Below are 15,365 nucleotides of genomic sequence, written 5' to 3'. Positions count from 1 at the left end.
CTTATACTTTTTATGGATGCTTCAGAACTCAAATTCAAAACTAAAGATACTACTATATTTAAGTCAGGCATATACTTTATATTTGTACCTGTTAACATATATTTGTATCAGTTATGAATATCTATCCCTCTCTAGAAGAAAGGCTGTAACTTACCAAAAAAATAATGACTCTTGGCCACCAAAAAAGCAAAGGAAAGCTGTCATCAAGCAGCTCTCGCTCACACATTAGTATGTACATAAAAATGGCAAGTGATCTTAGCGGGGGGAGGTGATACGGACGGCCAAGATTTTTACACCCTTTAGCAAATCTCTTACTAACCTCTTTGCCTCTCTTCGTCGTGCAAAACAAAGTATGTAGCTGTGCTGCACGCCTCTAAAAGTGGTAATTTTACTGGTTTCTTGCAAGAAGAAACTAATGAAGAAGAAACAATGAAAAAAGATTAGAATAAAGAAGAAGATTGTCCCCTTCTCTCTCTGTTTTTGTGCTTTCCATTCTTTTACAACTTGAGCTTCATAAAGTCTACTAGTCCTTTTATACTTGCTGCGTTGATACATACCATTGATGCAGTTCTGGAAAAGATTTTCACAGTCTAAAGAGCCGGAAGTGATGTTTGGATTCTCTAAAAATTACAGGTCAGCTGTAATTTGCAATAAGGAATTCTAGAGCATGGAAAACAATCCTGACATCATATGGAGCGCGGATCTATGGAAGTTTTTCTGGGATATCTATCCTCCAAAATCTCCACTTCTTGTCTGGCGAACGAATAATCATTGAGTCCTCAAACTGAGTCCAACCATTGGTGATATGGTAATGCATCTAAGGAATTATTGCATCTGACATACTCCCCCATTGACCCAGGAATAGCGACATAAACTAAGTGTGAGAGAGGATTATTATCAAAATTGGTTACTCACTATGAACTTCTTTCATTTATGTGTACCATTGATGCAGTTAGTAGAAAGATTTACACACTCTAAACAGCCCAAGATGATGTCAGGACTGTCCAATAATAAGAAATCTGATGTATGCTCTAATTAGGATTCTAGAGCATGGAAAAGGAAAACACTCCCGGAGCCACTGGTAGGACGTATCCAGGGACAGTCTGAGACTGAGATCTGGGGGATAATAATTCAGCAAACAGCAAATATAGTATCCAATTAATAAAGAAGAGATGGTATGCATTTGGTTAGAGACTGCGCCGGCTAACCTTAAGATCCTTGGTTCCTTATGTTCTTTATTTGCCTTCTTTTGTGTGGCATTTGTTGAGTTCCTCAGTCATGTTTGTTTGTTTGCTTTCGCTTATTACTAATAAAATTTCATCATCATTCAGAAGAAAATAGAGAGAACTAAGTTCCCTATTTCCAACATAGTGCAATTCAGGCCCCTTCACCCCTATATATCACTAAAAAACCTACCTAATTGAAATCGGGAAGACTGAAATACCCTTAATAATCAATTTCTTTTTAAAGTACCTCTAGGGTTATAAAAGTAAATCCCTGAACAGTTTAGCTTCTAAAACTCCAATAAAAGAAAGCCCTTAGTCTCCTTGGGCGTGTGTTCACTTTGATGTGTCATGCTCCCTGTAATGCATCAACCATAAACGTGCCACATTGAAAAGCGGGTTGACTTTGCCGTGTTCTAAGCCAAGTTGGAAAGTTCTAAAACTGGTTTGTATATTCTTCCTCTTGAGCTTAATAAAGTCTCAGTGTCATCCAATGCCTATTATCTGTAATATGTGCCACTTAGCTTGTTGTAAATCTGCAGCTTTCATTTATTTGATCTTCTATTTCTTTTTAATTGGTAATATTTGTGTGATGAATTTTTTACAGGTCATTTGCCACTTACATTTAGAACTCCTCCTGTTAGCCCCCCTCGACCAAATTACCTTACTGGAATGCGACGAGTTTTGTCTTTAGAGTTCAGACCGCAACAACTAAATTCTCCAGATTCAGGATTGGCCGATCCACTTTTAGGTTCTGTTGGATCTTCAGGGGTTTCAGAACGCAGTTTACTTCCTCAATCAACCATATATAATTGGAGTTGCGGTCATTTTTCTAGGCCACTACTTACTGCAATGGATGATAATGAAGAAATATTATCTAGAAGGGAAGAAAAGGAAAAAATTGCACTGGATCGAATAGCCAAATGCCAGCACTCCTGTGAGTTTTTGAACAGTTTATGCTTATATCTGTTCGTCAATACTTTTTTCCTTATTATTATTCTCTTGTATCTCGTTTTTTTCTTGTGCTAACATTGCGAGTTTGCTTTTTTAAGCCGTGAGTAAGCTTAGCAATCAAATTGCTATCTGGGATACGAAGTTTGAATCGGGTTCAAAAACAGCTTTGCTGCAACCGTTCTCTCCCATCGTAATTGCCGCAGACGAGAGTGAGAGGATCAGGTAATTTGAAAGGGGTTAATTTTCTCTCTTAGTATTCTTGTTTGTCTTTAATTTACCGTAGGCCATGAAAATGTCTTTTACCATGACAGGAAGAGATTTTTTTAATACCACTAATATATGAGGGGTTATTTTCATTGTTTAAGAACTCCCTGGGTCAATTATTGGCTCACCTGAGTTGATTTGGTTTTACTTTGGGCGATCTTTGTCCGAATGCATGTTTTTAAACACTCAGTTCCTTATCTCTTTCTAGAACAGCAACCGCATGTTAAGATGGTAAATGACTAAAAGATTTTAGTTTTCAAACATCAAATATTTATGGATCTCCTGGTTTGGAAATGAGATTAGTATTTATATGTTTCTGTGATATCTTGTCGCTTTGTGAACATATTGTGATCTGTTGTGGCAGATATGCAAGGAGACATTTTGTCCTCAACCGTCCCTTGAAATTATTAGCTTATCATCATGTTTTATCAGTCTGTCATATAGTTGTAACTACAGGAGTGTAAGGGCCTGTGACCGAGCTTTCTGCCTCATTTGAATGAGCAGGACCATGTCATTGGGTGAAAGAAAGAGTTCCCATCCCATATTTGTTTGTCATAGTACTAATTTTGCTGCCTTACCCGTAATGCCATCTGGACCACATACTACTTGCTACTTTGAAACTTGAGCTTGGTCTATTGTGGGATATGGAGAAGTACATTTCACAGGATCTTGCTGAGTTGAAGGGAAACTCACATATTAATAAAATGTTGGTAGAACAACATTCCCTGAAGAGACCAGGTTCCTCCCCTCTCCTTAATATTTATTCAAATCTTCATCTGCAAGAGTGAAGAGTTACCATTAACCCAAATAAAAATAGCAGATAATGAATTAAAAGTTCTCATGGATTCTAAGAATTAGACCGCATGTTATAAAGCCATCGGATCTTTGGAAGTGTCTTTGATATTTTGACAAAAATTCAAAAGAGATAAGAGCTCATTCAGAAATCTTCCCTTTATGCCGTCATGAATGGTGGACCTCGTATTGGTCTAGCTCTCGCACCTCGGAGATCCAAATATTCACATCCTTATTTTTGGATCATAAGCCTGACTGAACATGGTAGAACACTTTAATATGGATTATCGGAGAGTTCGTGGTTGACATTCGCCAACCATGATCCTCTATCATGGAATTTTTTTCCAATATCAATAAAATGGATCATCATCTAGCAGCCTTGTCTAAACGTTCACAGAAGGAAACTCTCTATTTGATATATGAAGTGAGATTCACATACTGAACCTTTTCCATGTGGCTTGCACCCGATCATAAAGTGCACTTTATGTAACACATTATATCTAATAGTAATTTTATTGTATGTGTATTCCTGTATATGTACATATAAAGATGTATCTATTGGTTGAATTTCTATATGACATGAAAACACATTAGCCCTCCTTCCATTGAATTGAAAACAAGGCCCATCAATTATAAAGTTAATTGAACCTATTGACGTTTAGAACTCATTCTTTGAACTCACTCAGAAAAACACGATCCACCTTTGGCCTCCAATTTTGTGACCAGGTATTCCCCATCACCATTTTCCCACTGGACCCACATCAAACCATCCGCAGGTTGTACTGTGATTTCTTTTGTTCCGTGTTGGTAGTCATTGCAGCTAATTTGCATTCGAACTAATCTTTGCATAAATTTGATTTGTATCTTACCTCAGGGTATGGAACTATGAGGAGACTACACTGCTAAACAGTTTTGACAACCATGATTTTCCTGATAAAGGAATTTCCAAGCTCTGTCTTGTGAACGAGCTTGATGACAGCTTGCTCCTTGTTGCTTCAAGTAAGATCCGTTGCTGGTATGTTTTATAGACAGTTGTGGTGGTTGTAGTGAGCATTGTTTTAATTTTCAGTCCGAAAGTTTGGATTTCGGTTGGGTCCGAAATCTGAAAATTTCGGATTATGGTTGGGATTTCTGCTGAAATTTGGTCATTTTGACCGTAAATGACTGAAATTTGGAAGAAAAAAAAAGGAAACTGGATTTTTTTTTCCTTCAAATTTCGGTCATTTTGGCCGAAAATCGAAATCTAAAATGTTCAGATTTCAGACCCAGCCAAAATCCTAAATTTTGGCTGAAATTTAAAGCAATGGTAGTGAGCCACTTCCAGATATGATGTCATGTTTTGCATTGATATCTAATGATACAAAAATCCTATAAAGGTGATGGAAATGTTCGAGTATGGAAAGATTACACTGTAAAGGGTAAACAAAAGCTTGTAACCGCATTCTCGTCATTTCAAGGTCATAGACCTGGTATCCACTGTGTAAATGCTGTTGTGGATTGGCAGCAACAGTCTGGATATTTGGTAAGTCTTTCTTGGCTAGCTATATTAGTTGCGTACTATTCTTATCTTGACATTATTGAAAAAAAAAGAAACAGAACCCTTGTTCTTAGCTTGACATTATTTTTCACTATGTTCTGAATCATCTATTGTTTGTTATTTGTTACTGTATAAGCAGTATTCTTCTGGTGAGATGTCGTCTATCATGCTTTGGGATCTTGATAAAGAGCAGCTTGTTGCTTCTATTCCTTCATCATCCGACAGCAGTGTTTCAGCATTGGTGAGTGTGCCTCCTATTTATATGCTATTTTCTCTCTATTGTTCCATTACTGAAATTCCTGTGAAATCCTGTCACCATTTTTCAATGATTAGGAATTCAGAACATGATGATAAATGATAGAAGGTCATAGGATGATTTTTGGAGGATATTAAGCTATGATTTGTGGACACAGACATGAGTGTTGTGTGTTGACATGGACACGGAGTGTCGGACACGGCAAACCCCCAAAATTTAGAAACGGGGACACGGCAAAAATAGAAAGTATATATAATCATGATTTGTGGATATGGATTCATCTGTCTAGATTTGACATGAATACGAGTTGTCTAACATGGCATCATATAAAAATCTAGAAATGGTGACACGTACATACATATAAAATTACTGATTACTACATAATTTGTAACAATATAAACGTGGTATTCATTTAACAAACTAATAAATCTTAGAATTAATCATCTATAATCTAAAACAAACGTGAGATAATCAAATAATAACGTATTCATGAATTTAATCTAGTTATATTCCGTCTCCAATATACAATGAGGAAGGGAGACCAATATGATACAATGAATATTGTGTTGGGAAAAGAGTTTGTTTAGGGGAGGGGGTATTACATCAAATATTAGTTAGAGAAGAGCTAAAAGAAGAGTTTATAGCAGAAGAAGAATTAATAATAAAACCATTCAAAAAGAAAAAGGAAAAAAGAATTAATAATAAAAGAGTCAAATACAATATTCAATAATAAAACAGAATGCCACACACGATACAAAAATACGTCTGCATGTCTATATTGAGTCTTAACACTTTTAGCAGTACATTTAAAAGTGTCCAAAGGAGTGTCGACATGTGGGGACACGCGTGTCGTATCGGACACGGTGGGACACGTCCGTCGGCAATAAATTCGAAGTGTCGGCTAAATTAGAAAACATAGTGGTATCCATACCCCTGCCCATTTACCAAAAATCTTAATACCAATATGCTCTAGCCAGCCTATGAGCTCATTCATGAGCAGTAACTTCTTCATTCTCTTTTTCCTCCCTTGTTTCCCCTCTTGATTCTCTAGTGAGTGGAAACATAAGAAGTCTTTCATCTTAGAGAATCTCAGCTGGCTTGAGGGCATTAATGAAGAGACTAAGAGAGACATCTATCTTTGGGAGAGACCTTGGAAAGGATCCAACTTCAAGAAGAGCACGATTGAATTATTTTCAGGAAGATTTAAAGTGGAAACATAGATCCATTACAAAATTGCTGAAAGAGGGACATAGGAATACAACCTATTTCCATAGTGTCGTTAGCGCCAAGAGATGTAGCAACAGAACTCACTCCCCCTAGTTGCGGATGGCGTAAAGGTTGAGGATTAGGCTCTTATTTCCTCGAAGATAATTTTGCGGTTTAAAGAGTTGTACTTTTTGGAGGTGCGAGTCTTCCTAACTCAGAGAAGTTCCAGTTTGGGTTTCTAGCTTAGGATTCTTGGGCACATGACTGGAAAACCTTTCTCAATGGAAGTCAAAAATGTCATTTTTTCCATGAAAAGGGATAAAGCCTCTGGGCATGATGCTTTCTGCATCGCTTTCTATCAAGTTTGTTTGAAGGTTGTCAATAAGGATATTATGAACTTGTTTAAGTAATTTTACGCTGGTGGTAATCTAGGTAGATGCAATGATGCCAAGGTTTTAAATTTCGGTTTCGGCTATAGTTTCGGGCTCCACCGAAACCGAAATTTCAGCTGAAATCCCAAAATTTCTGTCGAAATTCGGTAGAAGTTATTGAAACAGCGGATTTTTCTCCCGAAATTTTGGGGATTTTGGCTGAAATCCCGTAAAGAAATAAAATAATAATATTATATTGAAATTTCAACCAAAATTTCTGAAATTTACGAAAATTCGACCGAAATTTAGTACGTTTAGGGAATTTCGGTTTCGGAACGTTTCGGTTTCGTTGTTGACCAAAATCCAAAATTTCGGATTTCGGTCGAAATTTAAAACCTTGATTGATGCCACATCCATCGCTCTTATCCCTAAAAAGGATGGCGCGGAGAGCGTGGCTGATTTTTGCCTCACGAGTCTCGTCAATAGTGTCTATAAGATCCTGGCAAAAGTACTAGTTGATAGACTTCATGGTGTGCTGGGAGGTAAGCTCAGAGTGCCTTCATTCAAGATGCACAAAATTTGTTTAAAGTCTTTCTCAAACTTAGCCAATATCTTCCTCTTCGATGTCTTCCCTCTCAAAATTTTCCTATTTCTGTGTAGACCCTGATGTTTCTTGACATGATGTCATCATCTTCGAAAATACATTTCTATAATCAAGGAAATGTCATTTGGGCCTACTCGGGTCTTATAGGAATTTGTGATGCAAATGAGGCGGAAGTGCGGGCCATCCTCCATGGTATTAAGCTTCTAACCAATGCTGGGTTGGAAAAGGTTGAGATAGAAGGAGATTCAAAGAATGTGATAAGCTGGGTTAATGGGACACACTCAATACCGTGGAGATTTGCGGCTTTTTTTAATTAAATCCAAGATAGAGTAGGAGGGCCCCGTTGAAATGCTTATCATGTGTAACGGTCTACAAATGGCGTAGCGGATAGGCTAGCTAAAGATGGGTTATTCAGGGAAAGTCTGGAGCAGTTTGATTATCTTTCCCCTTGATTTTTTTCTTTCCGTTTTTCTTGTGGCTCTTCTTGTATTATCTGTTCAGACCTTCTCGGTCTTTTGTCGCTTCTATTAATACTATTCACCATTAAAAATAAAACATTCATGACTTGCTTAATCTTCAATTTGAAAATCTTAATCTTTGCACCCTTGCTCAGGGTTTTTTGAAATCCTTGTAACCTCGATCACCAACGTTCAGAAAAGTCCCCATTTTTCTCACTTGCCAAAGGCTTTTAGCCGTCCTTAATGATTGGTTGCTTTAATTTCTTGCTCAATTTTGGTACGGATTTGAAGAAATTACTCTCTTCTGAGATGGCCTTGTCAATTTCCACGTTCAATGATCTTTGAAGTAGGAATTTCAACCTTCGTGAGGCACTATTAGCAATTTGATGCATTCCAAAAGGAGAACTCACAATTTCTAGCAGGAATCGAGTACCAAAAAAGAAGAGTTCAGCACGAATGAAGTAGCAAAGGAGAAGAATTTATTCAATAAGGCTCTAGAGGTTTTTGTGTAGTCCCTAGCTGCTATGACATACTAAAAGTTATTTCAATGAACATTGACGCGTATAGTAGCCTCCCATATTATAATCATAAAAATATCCTCTTTCAATGTTTGTTCCCGAGGAGCTATATTCAGAAGTAGGTTTTGTCTTTGTTATTGAACTGTTTGTCAACTTTCATTGGATCTTGGAGGAGAGAAGAAAGAGGAGAGAAAAGTGAAAGAAAAGAGCACTACTCAAGCCACAGTATTGGATATTGGAGTTCAATTCTTGCCCTTCATTTTCTCTTCCCCTCTTTACATCATGGATAATTCAAGTTACAAATATGCATTTTTAAGTGAGTTGGAATAATATACAATAACGAGCAAAATAGGAAAACTATCCTAAGTGATATAGATAGACAAAGGACTCTAGTTACATAAAAATGACACCAGGAAAGATAGCAAGCTAGATTCGAGTTTAAAATGGAGAAAGTAATGTTGGTTTTTATTGAAACCTTTCAAAATCATATGTAATTATATAAAGATTTCCAAAAAGAGAAGGGAACCGTTATTCATTCGTTGACGGATTACCTGAGTGAATCTTCATTGGAGCTTTTTGGTAGTAGTCTAAGTGGGGACAGAATGAAACGTCCAAAGGAAAGGCGCTTATTGTCTGTTCTTGATTCAACGCACTTCCACTGTAGTATCCGAGTGGAAACTGCTACTTCCTCTCGATTTTATTTTTTTTGGAGAAACTTATTCCAATATGTTCCTGGATAATATTGTTTTCATATGATGGATCTGAGTTTTACAATTTTAAACAATGTTACGGGACATATGTTGTAATGTTGAAGGTTAGCTTCAGTGCTAGGAACATAGCAGAAATCTTCTTCATTGAGCAGGACTTGTGTCCAGCATTTTTAAGTTCAGATATCACTCCCAGAAAGTTTGTTTCTAAAAATGCTAACATGACAGTTTCACGATGGGCCACCTCTTTTTTTTATTTCCAAAGGGGATAATTCATGTATCTAAGGACGCTTCACATGTACATGTTTCTTGTTATGTCAAGGAGCTCATTCACTGTCCAAATGTCCGTGCATTGGAATGACAAAAAACTTAAATGATGTGTCCAGGGCATAGTTTCAAAATTCTCTCGCATCATTGTGGACTCACCCGTTCCCTTTTACCTTGGCTGCGTTCTTGTCCTAGTCTCTCGGGTGCTGATCGTGTTAACTGAGTACTTGACCACATTGTGTTAAGTCGACTACGATTTGCTTTGCCTGCATTTTGACCCGCATCCTCGTCTTGAAACTCCAGCACTGATTATTACATTGGTTAGGCAGTGGTCGCTCTTTAAGATAGCGTCGGTATTTTTTTATGCTTTGAACGGTACAGCTATCGACTCTCAGGTTCACACTTTGCGGTAGCCTCAGTATCTTACCCTTTCGTAGGTACAACATGTACTGGCTTGAAAGTTGTCATTCTTTGCAGATGATATCATGGCTCTCAACTTCTCATGAATCAGTAGCAATTACGTCGGAAGTAGAAAAGAAATCCTCTGAAAAGATGCATTTGAGTTTTGGAATTGTCCTTAATGGTGGTGTCAGGGTCTTCAATTTGTTGCAGGTCATATCTGTTGTGTATCAATTGTGCTTGGTTGCACAAAGTTACAAACTTAAGATTGGATATGGTTCCTCATACCATTACTCCTCTTGTTCTGCGATTGCTGTTTAGCAAACTTTATGGTTAACACAAATTGACCGTAGGTCCTCAATAATGGTTGCACTCTCACTGCCCCTATTGTGTGTGCGCGTGTGTGTGTGTGTGTGTGTGTGTGTGTTTGTGTTTGTGTGTGTGTGTGTGTGTGTGTGTGTGTGTGAGTGAGGGCCTCTGTTACCTAAAGGTGCTTCCTTGCCTGAAGGACTCTGTTACGGGAGGGAGTGAGGGACTCTGTTACCTAAAGTTGCTTCCTTACCTGAAGGTATCTGTTACATTGATTCTTCTGGGTATGTGAAATACCCGTGTTGGACACACGTCAGATTCCAATACTTTAGGATTCACTGTCAAACTTCTAGATTTCTTTTAGCTATTTTTTCTGAATACTCGAACAATTTTACGATTATCACATATTTTTTCTATCCCAATGATAAGTTTTTTATATCGAAATAAAACATTATATTTATTTAGCCTACCAAAATTCACATTTGACAATCATATTATCATTTATAAGAATTAAAATTAGCAGAATCCATGAATCTTATTTTTGAGGTTAGCCGAATCGGACACTCGATACTAGTGCTATTATTTGTATTTGTGGCTGTAGCTGTTTCCCTAATATCAGTATGCAGTTTAAACCTAACTCGATAGGGTGATTGCAGTCTTCAGATTAAAGGGGTGGTCTCCTAAAAGGAAAAGAGGCCATAGTCTAGGAATGCCCCTCAAAGTGTGGTTTTACTCTCACTGGAGCATCCCCTATTCTCTTTTTAATAAATTCCTTTCTATTATTGTGGTCAACTTTTATAATGTGTTTAGTATCTGCTGCATTTTTTTTTCTATTAGCAACAGTTTCCTTTAGTAGAATATTTGCTTAATTCTTTTGTTTTTGTAGTCTGCTTCTCAAGTTCATGGGGGTCAGCTTGTGGCTGGTTTTGTCGATGGTTCTGTCAGGCTATTTGACATCCGTACTCCTGACATGTAAGCTGTTTCATCTCATTGTGCGTGCATTTATTTCTGGAAGATGTTCAATAAATTGTTTTACATTTCTTTGGTAGGTTCCTCTTGAGTAAAGCCTTCTATGACCTTGGCACTTATTTAGTTTTCTTTTGAAAGCTTCTAAGCTTGCTTTATGTGTTATTTTAAACTTGTAGGCCTGTTTCTACAACAAGGCCACATAAGAAAGTAGAAAGAGTTGTCGGAATTGGCTTTCAACCTGGATTAGATCCAGCAAAGGTAACAATATCTTGATTTATTTTTAGGGTTTGTGATTTTGTGTCAACAGTTTGGATAATCTCCTTTTATTCTAAACCAGTTAGCTGTGCCTTCAAAAAGAAGTTAGGTATACCCAAGGTTTAAAATTTCGGTCTCGGCTTAGGTATACCCAAAATTTAAGATTTCGTTTTCGGACATATCCGAAACCGACATTTTGGCTGGAATTCGGTAAAAAAAAAAATTTCAAACTTGTACAGAAATTTTGGAAACAAAGAAGAAGTAAATTTCGGTCGAAATTTAAAACCATGGGTATACCTTGGTTTTTTAAATATTTGATGGCACATCTTTTTTCCAGCATGTGCACGTTTGGTTGAATGAAGGTACGACATGTGTCTTTTATTTTTGTTTAACCTTTTTAACCTTATCCAGATTGTGAGCGCATCTCAAGCTGGGGATATTCAGTTTCTGGATATCAGAAATCTCAGCCATCCGTCGTACCTCTCTATTGATGCCCATCGGGGCTCGCTCACTGCCTTGGCCATCCACCGTCATGCTCCTGTTATTGCAAGTGGTTCGTCCAAGCAACTCATCAAAGTCTTCAACCTAGCAGCAGAACAACTTAGCCTCATCCGCTATTACCCCACCTTCATGGCCCAAAAGATTGGCTCTGTCAGCTGCCTCTCTTTCCATCCTTATAAAATCCTCCTTGCCGCGGGTGCCGCTGATGCTTGTGTCTCCATCCATGCCGATGACAGCTCCCAAGCGCGATAAATGCACCCCGATAGGTTTTTTATACTGATCACACACTTATCTCAATCTCCATAATGTGGTTATGGGAACGTCCTTATCAGTGGGTCCACCGGTTCCTAGTTATCGGGAACATGGGCTGGAGGCAGCCCGTGTGAAATGTGTATCTTATAGATTCATTACCCTCCACAAGATAAGGTTGTGTGTTCGCCGGAATCCTGCGGAGGCTCTCACAGATATCCCTCCATATTGATAAAAGTTGTAAATATTTCCTGTTCTTTCCTATCCCTCCCCTCTTTGTTCAATTTGTAAAAGTGGTGCATTATTGTAAATTAAGTACCACAGACTGGAATTGTGGGTTTCGTTCTTAGTGCCTCGCAATTGCAGGTTCTGAACTCACCCACCCATCACTTTGTAATTTGAGTCCAAAATTGGGTTTTCTACCTATCAATCATTACATCGGAGAATGGTTGAGCTATTTGAAAAAATGGTTGAGCTATTTGATATTGGATTTATACTTTTGGATGGACCCGCTTGACTCGTCAGCAATCTCCAAGACATTACGAAGGAGTGTCCTCCAATTTTTTGTGAAAGGGCTTGGATTGAAAAAAAGGATGGGCATTATTATTTCCTGCTATCTGTTTTGGTATTTACAAAGGTTGCTGGCGAAGGGATTGGCAAAAAGTCGCAGTCTATCAATAAGGTATGTGGTGGCCAGCATTTATTGTAATTATCTGTTATTTATTTTTTAATCCACCATGTTACGGATAGATTGTTGGCGCTACTGCTTGGTGATGGGTGGCTATTGAGTACAAGACATGGAAGCTTCATCAATTCAGATTCTTCGTAGCAAATTTCCTACTATAAAATGCAATGGTTAGATGATTTGAGGGCACGGTGGATCTCATGCTATGATTATTTAGTGTTTATTGACACTCTTCAAATTTGTAGAGAGGGGATTCGGATTCAATCTGCAATTTGAACAGAGATGGACTTTCTTTTCTTTGGTACATTTAGAGAACATTTGCATTCTTCCGTGTTTCTCGGTTCAATATTATGTTGTGGATGTGCCAGCTATGATTCATGCCAAAGAAGAACAAAGGTGTGATAGTATCTTTTGGGGAATGTGAAGCTTTCGTTTCAGTGTTATGGTTGAGGTTTTTTTAGGTGCAATGGTCAGTTGAAAATTGGTTTCCATGATTGGTTGATTGTGGAAGGCCTTTATTGTAATGGCTCTTGACTGGGACCTTTCTCTGGAAAATGTCTTGGCCCAAATAGAATGGGTGATCCTACCTGAACCGCTCGAGCAGACAATCATTTTTACAACTGATATTTGTAGCCTTTGCCGAGCGTTGGATCTCTCTGATGTGGAACTGGACATTGGCTTGCATTCTTGTTGGATTTATGACATATTTGCCGAAATCTCATCACTACCAGTGGATTCTTCGATTATCCTGGACTAAGCCTAAATCTCCTCTGTAAGACATTGTTGGCTGTAGATGAACTATTGCATAAATGGTATCACAATCAATGGATTCCTGGCCTGTTTGTTGAATGAACTGCTTGCTAACTCCTCTTGTTTTAACTATTTTTTAGTTCAAATCAGCTGAATCGAATCCTTCATTCTAGAGTTTTTCCGTTGTGGCCAATATCTTTAATGGGAAATCCTGTCAAGTGACAAGTTTCAAGCTCCATATTTAGTTGTGAGGGCATTCTTGAAGCACCGGACTATCATAGCATGTTCACAGTAAGTTATTCTAATCACACTGACTAGTCTTAAAACTGATATCAGGGTTGGAGTTTTGAATGGTTCTTGAAGGAATTTAGAAATATTCCTTTCGGAAAAAAAAAAAAAAAACTTTGAAAATACTTCATAGTTCTATGATATGTTCACCCCCGGATATGCTAATCTGTTATTGCTCCAACACTTCTTATGTTATAGTCAGAACATAAAAAAAGAGGTGTCTACAGTGTCTTGTGAGATAGCCACTATGAAGTTGGTAACCTTTCCATTTTTCTATCCAACTAAATGAATTATTATTATTTTTTTTCTGTTGTTTATTATCCTCATAGTTTCCTTCCTACTAAACATCCATCTCATAGGTTTCCCTTTCCATTCCCTTTCCAAATGCCATGTTATTTCCATTTCCTTTCACTTTCTGAATGCCATGTTATTTCCATTTCCTTTCCCAGTCAAGTGAACCAACTAAACGGATCCTTGATGTTGATTAGGGTGGGCTATCTTATCATCATCGTTCAATCACATGAGAGTGTTTTGTTGGGCTCAATTGTTCCTTGAAGCGCATGTTTCAAAACGACATGATCTAAGCCCAATCCCAAAGGCAATATAAGTGAAACAAATTGTATCATTGATTGCAAAGTGATCTCAGCCGTCGGATTTGTCGGATTTGCCAATGGCTTTAATGCCGTTGGATTACTTCTTTGACCGATGTCCAACAGATGGATTCTCGTTAAAAACAAGTTGATTATAGGTGAAAATCACAATTAATTCAATGGCAAAGATCATCCGATCGTATTGATTTTTAGATTATGTGTAGTTTAGCATCCGCCGATAGATCGAACGGTCCCTAGCATGCTACAATTCGGATGGAAACTTAAATTTAAATTCCTACAAAAAATCTAGGGTTCAAATTATTTAATAATGTCACGCATATTGTGAGATCCACCAGATGAATTGGGTTGGGGTTTTTTTTTTTTTTTTTTGGGTAGATGAATTGTTTTGATCACTAAACTATTGTCCCCTCCTAAGCATGAATAGGGCCCACTAAGGGCTTGTTTGTTTTAGATTATGACAACCGATTGTGGAGTCCCCAACCGATTATTAGATTCAAATTTAGTGCCCACTAAGTGGCCGATTGTGGAGTCCCCAACCGATTGTGCCCTCCTAAGCATGAATAGGGCCCACTAAGTGCAATTTTCAGTCCAGTAAATCGGTTGGGGACTCCACAATCGGTTGTCATAATCTAAAACAAACAGGCCCTAAATGAGCTCTGGATTATGGATGTGAATAAGGCTCACTAAATTCGCGCCGGATAATCGATTCGGGTAGTTTCGAGTAGACTACTACTAAAAAACTAAATTATAATTTTACCAAAAATACAAGGAGAAAGTAACACATAATATCTTTAACTGTATCTTAAATCTTTGGTTAAAAAAATTAAATTATAATTTCATGCAAATTATGTATTAAGATTTCTAAAATAACAAAACTACTCTAACTTCTCAATGTTTTTAAGTATGGAACTTTTGCCTGTTAGTCACTCCTTTACAAAATAAATACTAAAACATCCTTAGAGTATTATTCAAATAATTTTGCTTTTAGAAAATAATTGCCAAAATGTTCCTAAAACAAACATACATCAATTTGCTAGGTTAAATTTTATTAAATGACTAAACTACCTTAACTTCTCAACATTTTAATTACTTAATTTCTCCCTTCATTTTTCGATAAAATTTCCTGAAAGTTTTTTCTTCTCCCGATATTTTCACTAAAAATATAATTTCTTTTTTTACAAAGTATTTAAGA

The 15,365-nt window shown here is 37.4% G+C and overlaps 1 protein-coding gene across 3 annotated transcripts in view; it reads left to right on the top strand.

Moving 5' to 3' along the window:
• The window catches only part of LOC143856535 (regulatory-associated protein of TOR 1-like), a 41,514-nt gene extending 28,152 nt beyond the window's left edge, over nt 1-13,362 (top strand). Inside the window, exons 18-26 of one of the 3 annotated variants that reach the window (XR_013238267.1) lie at nt 1,831-2,160; nt 2,276-2,399; nt 4,108-4,232; nt 4,610-4,755; nt 4,910-5,011; nt 10,752-10,837; nt 11,011-11,092; nt 11,501-12,521; nt 12,590-13,362. Coding sequence is in view for 2 of the 3 variants with exons in the window: in XM_077366789.1 (XP_077222904.1) it covers nt 1,831-2,160; nt 2,276-2,399; nt 4,108-4,232; nt 4,610-4,755; nt 4,910-5,011; nt 10,752-10,837; nt 11,011-11,092; nt 11,501-11,842 (1,337 nt within the window). In the remaining variant the exon portion in view is untranslated. Of the gene's footprint in view, nt 1-1,830; nt 2,161-2,275; nt 2,400-4,107; nt 4,249-4,609; nt 4,756-4,909; nt 5,012-10,751; nt 10,838-11,010; nt 11,093-11,500 lie in introns of those variants that run through there. The other 2 variants (XM_077366789.1, XM_077366798.1) reach the window with 2 other exon arrangements.
• Nucleotides 13,363-15,365: the final 2,003 nt, after the last annotated feature.

This window comes from Tasmannia lanceolata, unplaced genomic scaffold (genome assembly GCF_043159265.1).
Source record: "Tasmannia lanceolata isolate RefF3 unplaced genomic scaffold, GAP_Taslan_0.1 ptg000003l, whole genome shotgun sequence".
In the NCBI taxonomy this organism is placed as follows: domain Eukaryota; kingdom Viridiplantae; phylum Streptophyta; class Magnoliopsida; order Canellales; family Winteraceae; genus Tasmannia; species Tasmannia lanceolata.
This window is presented reverse-complemented; position numbering and strand designations above follow the sequence as displayed.